This window comes from Colletotrichum gloeosporioides (assembly GCF_011800055.1).
Source record: "Colletotrichum gloeosporioides strain Lc1 chromosome Unknown consensus_86, whole genome shotgun sequence".
Lineage (NCBI taxonomy): Eukaryota > Fungi > Ascomycota > Sordariomycetes > Glomerellales > Glomerellaceae > Colletotrichum > Colletotrichum gloeosporioides.
Genome location: NW_025544731.1, coordinates 86,971 through 98,698, shown reverse-complemented (window position 1 = coordinate 98,698; position 11,728 = coordinate 86,971). Strand labels below are relative to the sequence as shown.

At 50.6% G+C, this 11,728-nt stretch overlaps 1 protein-coding gene across 1 annotated transcript; it reads left to right on the top strand.

Moving 5' to 3' along the window:
• Positions 1 to 9,637: 9,637 nt before the first annotated feature.
• Positions 9,638 to 9,967, top strand: GCG54_00015293 (uncharacterized protein; the record flags this gene model as incomplete). The annotated part of the gene is made up of 1 exon (XM_045415100.1): positions 9,638 to 9,967. The coding sequence occupies one exon, from the start codon at positions 9,638 to 9,640 to the stop codon at positions 9,965 to 9,967; it is 330 nt and encodes a 109-aa protein (XP_045258273.1).
• Between the last annotated feature and the right edge of the window lie 1,761 nt (positions 9,968 to 11,728).

Below are 11,728 nucleotides of genomic sequence, written 5' to 3'. Positions count from 1 at the left end.
CCTACTGACTTTTGTTCTTTGCAATTTGCTGCCTGGAGGCGCACCTTGTTGACTGCCGTATTACTCTCACGGGAAAATATTCGAGGGCCAGGATGGCCTGGACTTTACAGAGAAACCTCTATGGCCACCTATGGGAGTGGTATCGGACAGTCGCCAACATGAAAGCCCAGTTGCATTCACTCAAGTCGTCTAATCAGAGTACGAGGCGCCAAAATGAGGGGATCCCAAGTAAGGGAATGCAACGGCAATGCAGGCGTCGCTGACTCGTCGGCCCGGGGCCATCGGGACCGACGAGAATGGCAGTCGGCAGTTGGAGAAGCGGGGCGTTGCGCGCGCAGCAGTCTCTGTCGTGGAAGACATCTGGCTTGCTCAAAGCTCGTTGGGCTATTGTAACAGGGCATTGGTTTGCACAGGCTTTTTCACATTGTTTTTCATGCTTTTCGTGCCTTACTCAGCGAGCGTTAGTCTTAACCAGGCGGCTTGAATAGGAGGATCCGGCTTCAAGATAGACAGCAGACCAGGCAATACCACATCTTTTCTTGTACTTTTTGGAACGGCGAAAGCCCTTTCTCTAGCCAGATCAGACGTGAAAAGTCAATAAAAGAGCTATCCACTTAGCAACAAGGGCAACTTATCGAGCTGTTCAGCGGTGGCAAGGGACTTAAGTGACCCTATGGCTTCGGCCTCTAAGGGCTCTCACTTAAGGCTTTTAGCTATTTAAGGACTGCTTTAGTAGTGAGTCACTTCTAGCTAGCCCGCTAGAAGTGTACAACGCATATAGCTTGATCAGTATAGTACAAAGGGGGTCGATTTGGACGGACGATAGCAACAATGATAGCACCTACATGGCCTCGAAGGACGATAACGGCGATGATCAGGGACGACGCAGGATAGAGACAGCGGACGACGATACTGATCAGAGGGTGCAGAACAACGACGAAGGCACCGGACGCCCGCGCTGGACAAGGCTGACAACAACAACACCTCATACTTCTGGAAACCCTAAATTTACGGAGACGACCTGTTAAGAAAGATAGCTGATGGTCACGCTCCCAGGAACATACCACCAGGTGATGTGGAGCGGCTGCAGCGAGGTTCCAACGGCGTACACATATTGCAGCCGCGATCTGTGTGGACACAGCGGCAGCATCTCCTAAGACGATCTGGCGCTCAGAATGCGGAGTTTGCAGGATTGAGCACGTTGCACAGGCTGGTGTAGACAAAAATCACTAGATGATGTCATGTTCTGGTTAGTTACAGCGCAATACTGTATGAAGCCTAGGATTAAATCAAGAATTGTTTTGTACCGACTCACATGCCGCGTCAATAGCTTACCGATACCTATCACCATCTAGAACGATAATAACTAAACTAGTCTGGATTGGTGACAAAAGGTTTTCGCTGCCCAGCAAGCCCCAGGGCTATCAGACGCTCATCGACGGAGCCGGCAGCAGGTCGCTGTCTTCAAAAGTAGCTCCGCCTTTGGAGACATGCCCAAGCCAGGATGGCTACTACAACGAGCAAAAGAACAAGCATCCCCGCAACAGTTCCGGTAACTTGTGTCTGTGTCAGATTCTCTCAGGGCGGGGTCGGACCGCCTGTCTTGTCTGTCATGTCAGGACGAAAGATGTTAGATGCGACCGTTGAAGCGGCTGACTTCACTAGCGTCGGCAGTTTCGCCCCTGAATGGGTCTGATACTTTGTCAATTGATTATAGGTACGACTGCTCATGATGAGAGTGACGAACGAAAGTGATGAATGAAGGTGACGATGAGAATGGCGATGAGAGTGACGATAAGTGAAAATGGCGATGAAGAGTGACGATAAGAGTAATGAACGAGTTAATGAATTAAGGTGACGAACGAAAGTGATGAATAAAAGTGATGATAAAAGTGATAATGAGAGTGATGACAAGAGTGATGACAAGAGTGATGATAAGAGTGACGATAAGAGTGACGATAAGAGTGATAATGAGAGTGATAATGAGAGTGATAATGAGTGTGACGGACGAAAGTGACGAACGAAAATGACGAACGAAAGTGATAAATGAAAGTGACGATAAGATGAGAGTGATGATAAAAGTGACGATAAAAGTGACGATAAAAGTGACGATAAAAGTGACGATAAAAGTGACGATAAAAGTGACGATAAAAGTGACGATAAAAGTGACGATAAGAGTGATGATAAGATTGATAATGAAAGTGATAAACGAAAGTGACGAACGAAAGTGACGAACGAAAGTGACGAATGAAAGTGATGATGCGAGTGACGATAAGAGTGATAATAAGAGTGACGAACGAAAGTGACGAACGAAAGTGACGAACGAAAGTGACGATGAGAGTGATGATAAGGGTGACGATAAGAGTGACGATAGATCTCACTAGTCGTATCCGTTGCTAGCTGTCTATATCGCTGGGCAAACAGCCCCCACTCAATTTGGCCACGCTCATGAAGGCTCCGCTGCTCAACTCCGTGTACCGTGAGGCTCTTCAGCTACACGTGGCCGGAACCGTGGGGCGCAAGTCTCCGCTCCATGAGGTGCAGCTGCCAGACGGCCGGGTCCTTCTACCGGAGGTGCCCGTGATGTCGTCGAACTAGCTCGGAGGCTTATACGAGTCGTTCTGGAACACCGGGGCGACGGTGAACGGGGTGCCAGAACACCCCGTCGGCGCCTTTTGGGCGGATCGCTTCCTTATTAACCCAGGCGATCCTACGAGTGGACTGATTCACGGGCAGCAGCACCACAAACGGGCAAACGAGAAGACGGCGCCTAAAACGGCCAACGACAACGCAAAGACTAAGCTGGTCAGCGCCGGCATCCAGAATCATTGGTTCCCGTTTCGGAGCGGGACTGGAAAATGTCCAGGCGAGATTCTGGCCGGGAGCACGATCCTGATCACGGCGTTTCTAGTGCTCAGCGAAATGCATGTTGAGATAGTAGACTATAAGCATGCAGCGTCTACTGTGCCAATGCACAGAGCTTTGCCGTTCGGCACCCACGCGTTTGGGAAAGAGGTTGCCGTTCGCCTGCGCCAGCGCTTGTCAAGCCCATGTATCGAGCCCGTGGGTGCGGCTGCCTGAGCGTCACCATAGATGGCATCTGTCGGGTTGTCAGTTAAGCAGGGCCTCTGAAGCGGAATGACGCCTGCATTGACACTGCACTGCTGAGAAACTTGGACCGTTCCGTTCCGTTCACCAGCGGATCAAGTTTGAACGGTCGGCCCTCATGGAAATTAGCCGGCTCCTCTCAATCACAGCACATCGCCCCTGTTATTGTCTATTATCCTGTTCGATTCATCCATGCATCCAGTTGATGAGGAGGAGACATCAAGTTGATATTGCGTCATTCTAGGGCAGACAGGCAGACGGATCGGCGGACATGACTGCACTCTTACTATATCTGTCGCGGGCGTCGTGCTCGAAAACCGCGCTACAAGTCTATATCAGTCACGTCTGGATATGCATCAAGTTACGCCTCCGACTCCGCCACTGCCCTCCCTGACTCTTGAAAGCAGTCATCCAGTCTCATATATTCACCAAAGACAAAGCATATACGTCATCAGCATAACGTTGACTCATTAATTGCACTGGAACCCATGTCAAATGCCAGAGACAGCGTGCCATCCTCGTTGCATTCCGATCTGATATAGCTCTAGACCAGCCCAGACCGCTTCGTCAGTGGATCTTGGGTCATCCCCGTTCACGTTCTCACCCAAGTGCACATACCCAGACTGTCACCTGCTTCAGGGCTTTCCCTCATCGAGCAGCTTCTGAGAGAGTTGAAAGGTGCGTGCGAATATCATCCCGAATCACAACGAGAGGCTCATCGCCAGCAAGGCCTCATCATAGGATATATTGCATACGACAGACCGGCTGCTACGGCGCATAAACTATGGGTCCGCGACCTCAAAGCTCTGAAGTTAACCTTCAAGACCTGTTCCCACCACTCCCTGCACCCCTTCTACAAGACTGTATTACTTGAGAGCTGCTCTGCGTTCTGCAGTTTTGTACGTCTTGTCAGAGCCAAGAGAAAGCTCGGACAGTTGGTGAGGTCACTTTGGGTCTCGCATCGCCGACCTAACGGCGTTGACCGAACAGACTGCGCATCAGCGACAGAATGTTCGTTTGCTACAGTGTTTTAGATGCTGTCCGACATGCTTCATTTGTGCAATGCTGTTCAGGGACTTCCGTAGATTGAACCATTACTACCAGCGCTGGACATGAACTCGAGTTTCACATACATTGAAACGTCCATCATGAGCTGCATAGACTTTGCACTCAACCTATCTCGTCTGTCGCTCCAACGATGCAGCAGGCTTTTGTCTTCCGCTTCGAAGGACCTGTGTTCAAGGCTTGTCCATGTAATCCATCTGAATCTAGCTTCTACGCCTTTAACTGTCGACGACCTCCAAGCAACGCTCGTTAGAGCGCGACATATCCGGCTCGTCCTTTCAGGATGCAAAAGACTTGATACAGTTATGCTTGCCAAGTTTTTCAACAAACACAACTCAGTGAGAGGTCTTGGCGAAGTAGAACTCAGCTTCAACCATTTCACGTCCACAGAAACGTCCATGCTGATCTCAGCGCTCCCAAAGCCGCTCAAGAAGCTGAGACTGATAGGAAAAACGATCGAGTACGGGTACACAGAACCAATGCGGAGCCTCGGTCAATCGCTGAAAGAATTGAGTATTGGTCCGAACTTCTGTATCCGGCAGCTGGCACAATGGATGTCGGCCTCCGACAAACCAGCTATGAACATACTCAACGTCATCGGCTCCAGATTTCAGACGTGCAAAGCACAGGCTACTCGGACTCCATCCCCCAACGCTCGAGCCATCCCGGAAGCCCAGGTGGCATTGCCGTCGACCTCACGACAAATGCGAGACCTCAAATTATCGCGGGCATAGTGAGCGTGCCGAGCTCAAAGAAGTTTCTAGAGAACCCTTGTGTGAGGCCCAACGAAAGTCGCTTGTCCGCGCGTCAAGAGTTTCACGTGGTGTCCCGTGAGAGTCCGAAGCGGAGAGAGCGGAGCGCGCAGCAGGCAGAAACGGCTATACTATCCCCGGTCCCCGTCTACCCAACCCAAGCTCCAAAATCCGCATGCAGGCGAACTTTTCCGCCACCGACACTGCGCCACCAGCACACATAGCCAAGGCGCAGAGGCAACGGGCTGAACCGCTTGGCTGTCCAGCACTGTACGAGATTGCCATGCTGAGCGACGAGGACGTTGCAGAAAAGGAAGACGAGCTTTGGTTCATACTCGTGCCGATGGTTGACCTTTGGAAGAGCGAAGCCGACACAGAATTCAAGCGCATCCTACAAAATAACGGCTTCGACTCTTCAGCAGTCGTGGGCATTTGCATCAGCGGTTCTAGCAACAGTAATATCAGCCTGCACAAGCTGTACGCGTACAGTGCGGTAACGCGCGACGAGACGCTCGTCCTAGCAGACGATACCTTGGATAGCATAAGAAGGTCTAGCGGCTGGATGACGTTTGATCGTGGACTGAGACCAGATGGTGCCGAATGGGGCATCGTCCAGGAGTTCCATCGTGGTAGTCGCGTACAGCAACGGATAGGTTCAACGCAGTACATGGGAATCATTGTGATAGGAAGATACTTGTCATTTCAGAAGACGAGGAAGTTTAGAAACGTCGACTGGATCTTGCCATATAACGATTTCGAGACCATGCTAGAGTTCATCATCAATACACCGTTGCGCCTGTAGTTGGAGCGCTTTGGCAGTTGTTCGGCCAATACCATATGTAGAGTCTCTCTGGTCGGGTTCATATGCTAATGTTCTCATCTTCAACCGTATTGCAACAGATTCGCCTTGAAAACAATGTCGATCGGGATGCTGTTTTGTGGTCTTTCATCTTGGCATCCAAATCCAGACGATTAGCGTATATACGATGCGATCGCAAATGCTCACCGATAACCAAGGCGTCGCATAATCTCCATCGTCTGTGTAACTTGCCCTTGTCCACTTACTGTACAGGCTGTGAGTGCCTAGGGGCATGTGGTCTTGGAGAACGTCTCGCTGCTCGTCACCGTCTTGGGCGCATAACATCACGCGCGCCTCGCGATACTGTTTCAGTCTTTGTACGAATAATTCATCGGTGTCACGCTCTGAGCTATTCCGGTCGTCGGACTCTATGCTTGCTAACAGTTGACGACTTCTGCCAGTGCATACAGTTCGCATCGTGGGCTGCCGATCGTGTCTTGCATAGTTCGACCCCACGCACGCCAACCACGCTTTCAACATAGCTGGACTCTCGTTCACCCACGTTAATAATGAAGCAGGTTGTTTTAGTTTCAGGACATTTCGCCACAAAAAGCTCTGGCAAGCCTCGACTATGCCGCTGTCGGCCGTCAAAATATCAAGTGTCCTGTCCGTCAACACAGCCGGGGCAATCGGCAGTCCGAATGGGCCGCGAATCTCTCTGGATTCAACGGGGCGTGGTGTGCATGATACAATCAAGAAGGCACCGTAACGAGCTCCGTCTTTCTCGGAAGTATAACGACGAACCCATGCCACGCGGATTGGCGTGCCATCAACCTTGAAGTAGTACGACTCGCCCGCTCTGATGGGTTGCGAAAGGTTGATCTCAAGGACGACAAGCACCTTTTCCGATGATATGGGCACCCTCAAGATCTCTACGGCGTCGCCCTCCAAAGCTGAAGCTTGCCTTCCCAGTCTCATCATAGACGGCACAATAGATCCAATGGAGACCACCGCGATCATTACCCAGGAAACGCGTGATGCAACATGAACCGCTATCAGAAGACATGCGATGGCGCTCAGGATGCAATGAAAACTCGTCCAAGGCATGGAATCTGTATCGACCGGCCGTCGGACGGAACCATGCACTACTCTGGCGGCTTTTCTTCGCGGCCCAGCATTAAATAGACACACCACAACGAAGAGAAGAACTCCTGCCCAGTAGGAGTTAACGTTAGTAAACGATTCTTAATGCGAAGCTTGCCAATTTACCGGAAACTCCGTCGTCCACGGGCCCAAAGTGCTGTCTCTGCTATATCAGCGGTGACTGTCTTTGAGTCCTGCATGACGCAAACGACTCCCACTTGCGTCTACATTACCTCGTGTTTTGGATGCAGCAATGAGTGAGGCTATCACATGAGCAGCCGTGTCCAGAGTGACGAGCCATCCGAGTATATGCCCAGTACAATTGCTCTCTGCACTGTCGCATAACGCAGGATACCGCCAAGTTCTCAGGCATAGCGAGAAGGCACGACGGTAGCAAGTTGAGAAACGCCACTCTGCCTCCCTGTGATGCAACCGTCTGTGCAGAAAGGCGTTGATGTGACCATGGGTATATGACGACGGCTACGTTCTCAAAAGAAACGATGAGTGCTATGGCCGCAGGCAGCACTCTTGGAGGATTGAAGCCGTTGTAATTGACATCATCTTGTGACAATCTACCTGTGACGGGTGAGGGGTTTGCTCAAAAGCTTCAGTCTCGAGTCTTCGATTGAGGCGAGAAACTGTCCATCAAAGGTGAACGCGTTCTCAAGCACGCGCGTGAAAGTGTAAAGAGCGGGTCGTCAGACACCAAAAAAGCACATCCCAAGTGCGCGTAATGATGTAGGTCGTCTCGACATCTATAGGTTGGTAAATATCCTGCAGAGCGAGCGGGCGTTTACTTATTTGTGCATTTAGAGTTGAAAATCGACCGGTCAGTGTTTCGTCGTGGGCAAGTCAATGGTGTTGATTTCTATAATGTTAAAGGTATCATGAGATACCTATTTTCAATATTGTCTCAGAACCCGTCCGTGACCGTATATATTAATGATTCGCCGATTCCTTATCATCTTTGCTCACCCAAGTCACCATATGGTTCATCGTACTCAGTTGACCAATAATCAAGGTGAGAGAAAGCCCTAGAATTGCGCCTCGTGCTTGTATCATCTGTGATGGCATGACCCATTGGCAATAGCACCAACTGACAACTACAGCGTCGAATGACGTCTAAATGATCCAAGTGCCCGCCATTCATGACATCTGTCAAAGTGTATGGGCCAATCACAGTCTGATGTCCGATGCAATAAGAGAATCTGCGGCGATCTCGAGAAAGCCAGCTTCGTGCATTTCGAGCATGCCAAGCTTGACGATAGCGTTGACAGCTGCCTTTGCAGGCTGCACAAGTCACAAACTGCCATTATAGTGTTCAGGTGGCGACGCCAACTCTCCCAATTGAGCGACGAGGTCCGCAATGCGCAGTAAAGAAGGGACATGCTTCAACATAAGATCCTTGGCAAACAGTATCTTTGGTTGGAGCAGCGACAGAAAAGCGATAAGTCGAGGCTGCAGCGTAGAAGACAGTTCAGCCTATCCTCCAGGAGAATCGCGGGATACCGACAAAGGCGGCTACTTCAGAGTCGTTTGCGAACACTCAGTAAAACGTCAAATCAGTCGGTACGTAAGTCTTCACGAAAGCGACGAAAGTGGGGGTCGGCTGAGTTAATACAACGAACATGAGTAAAAGAAGTATAACGATTCTCTAGTAAACTATATGTTCTTCGCAATCGTGTGTCATGGTCTTACATTCTCTCGTCGAGGAAGCTTTCTTCATTCTAAACTTCTTACAGAATTACGCCAAGTGGGACAGCATCATCCTCTCGTTTCTGCCATCTACAGCATCACTTAATCTGCACGTGGCGTAATGTTGTTTGTCGGCCGAAGTGTACATTATCTCTGGTTCCTCTAGTCAGCGCCGCGATTATCTAACCAGAGTCTGCTTTTGTGACCGTGTCAGTGGCTTGATGGTGGCATGCCATGCTTTCATGTTATATTTGCGACGAACAGCAAGGATTTCCTTCGCAGGGGTGAGCGGGAAGAGTTAGTTGGAGGCTGTCACGTCGTGGTAGAGAGATGAGGTTCGCCTTAAGTGAGGCGAAGTGCTGCTCTTCCGCAGGTTTTATGGCCAACGTCGTAGTTAGCATGATGTGGACTCTTTCGGGCGATGCCAAGGTCTTTCAGAAGCAAATAAATAAAAAGAAGATGACATAACGCTGTCTAAGCCTCGTACTGCCTTGATCACTGTTGTAGTGCAGGCGAAGTGGAGACCGTTAACTCCCAAGGTATGCTGCGCTCGGAACGTGATGCCTATCCTAATTTATGAGCAGTGCTATTAGAAACGCAGCATTCAGAACGCAGTTTTTCCACTTGCTCTAGACTAGCATGGACATCGGTAGAAGGATCTACTGTACAATGCATCCCATTAAACATAAAAGTCTAGGCACAAGAAGGATATGAGCCACTTACCGCATTCCAGCAGTCTTTTATCCGCGCAGGATGACACGCCTTCCCATTGAAATAATCATGGCAATCGCCAGGCTATGTATCGTTGGAACGATCGTCAAGCTCATGCGATGCGATCGATCGACAGTTGCACGCCATCTGCGAGCCGATTCTCTAGCGCAGCAAATCTACTATTAGGTGGGCTGTGTTGACTTCTACAGATGAGAAGGCATCGTTACAGGTTCTTATACGCTGCAAACAGCGCAATCTCAACATCTCCATAGTTCGATTTCACAATTTTCCCGTCAGCAGCTTGTTGCGTCAGGATCGTTCCTACGACAGATTATGGGACTATAACGACAAACACGTCACTGCCATGACTCCATTTCAATGCCCTGTTCTGGAAGGACTCGATAGCATCGTTTGCTGTTTTCTGGAAAACGGATTCCAGAAGGATCGTCTCCTTGATCTGTGTATCTGGAGATGTCTACTTTTCCTTGACAGGCAAACCGACGAGCCCGGACATAAAGCCTACGAAAACAACTACTCCTTAGGCTGCGAGCACATTACGGCTGCTACTGGGCTTTTGATGGTCATGGTGCGCCTCTTGGCTTCCGGCCACAGCATCAACTGCAATGATCTCAACGGTAGAACGCCAGTCGATTATACCGAAAATTATGGCATTGCTTTGAGTAATACGATTTAGTATCTGCGCTGGCTGACGTGGGTGGAAAAAGAGCAAGATACCGTTGACGTCCTTTAGAGCTACCATTCCATCCGCCTCCAGTTGTCCTAAGAAGTCCAGTAAATCGCCGGCGGCGACGATGGCTTTTTCTGCCGACACCTAATAGTGGGGCGCAGTGCAAGTTCTCTCCAATTTCAAGTTGTCCGTGTTGTACCGTGCCATTTGTGCGGTTTCGAAGGACTCTGACCCCATTCCCATTGGCGCCGTTCCCCGGCATCAGCCTCTTCCGTACACATGATCCCCTGATTGTCATGTCTGAGATCACTGCGTTCCTTCAGAGGCTTTTCGATCGGTGTCTTGTGGACAATGCCAGAAATCTGGAGTCTCGATCATCAAGTCGACCTGTTCCGTTGATCCAGAAAGGGCTTGACGCAGGCGTTAATACGCCAGCATACGTACGCGCACAGTTGAGATAATAGGCTGCTGTTGACTGTCCTGAACGGGCTGAATAGCTACTCAGCCATATTCGCCTATGCCAGAATGCTTGAGCAGCGATGGGTCGATGACTTGCTCCTCGATTAGAAGGGGGTTTTGGTGTTCAAGAAGGGCGTCTCTAGTCAAGCTCAGACCCGTAATGTCAAAGTCTTCGTATATTTCCCTGGTGTAGAAGACTTCTATATGCTGGCTAACATAGGAAGCCCTGTGAATGAGCTGCAAAATGATAGGAACGTTGTGGTAGATCAACTGGCCTTATCGGCCGGCCACTGCGCAGGTGATCCGTCCCCCCGAAAAGGAGACCAGAGATTGGTCATCGAGCTATAAATCGTCCATCGCACTTGGACGCTGCTGCTAGCATTTAACCACGCCGATTTAAGGATAGCGACCAAGTTATACGCGCGCCGTACAACCGCAATAACGATGCCGACTACGCCGCTTGATGAATCGGCCTTGCTGGAACACTGGCTGTTCCCTGATCGGCCCTCTCGTGTTGGAACTCAGTGTGCGACATGGTGGGTAACGCCATGCTCGTTGGTTATGTCTTGGGTATGGACAGCGCTCTCACGAACCACGGCGTCGGGAATCGGGTGCGAGGGGAGCAAGCAAGCAGGTGGCGGGCGAGTCGTGTTGCTGTTCAAACGGAAAACATTGTGAGCACTGATAGCCAGACGTGACCAAGGAACGGCCGGCGTGGTGGCAAGTCTTGAACCAATAATGCCAGCGTGAGAAGTATTGTGAGCGTTGCAACTGTCCATGTTGTCGGCTGAGCCTCTCACCTAACGCCGGCCATTTGCGCGGCGCGCATCGAAGAAGACGCAGCATGCGTCTGTCTTTCGAACCATCAGAAGCATGCGTCCCAAGAACCCATGTCGCACTGCTGAACCAAGCGAAGACATGGTCTGGACGATCGCAGATTGCCACGGATTCTCGAATCGAGAGCAGACGGTGGAACCGGTGGAGAGCGGTGGAGATGCTGTTATGTTGTGTGATCGCTTGGCCAGGAGACCAACGGCCGCGGGCGCTGAGTGGTAATTAGGGCTGCGGCGGTCATTGCGAGACGGTCAACCCGGGATTCGGACGACAGACGCATGCCCGAGGATGCCGGTTCCGGCCGCTTGGCTGCTGGACTCTTCAATTCTCGTCGATGCCCCAGAGCGATTGCTGAGAGTTTAATCGATCGACTTTCGCGCCCCCACTAGTTTGCTCATTACTGTGAGAGATCAGCCTCCGTTGGTGGATGAATTGACCGATGGGGGCCCGACTTCTTCTTTGCTTGTGCTAGGA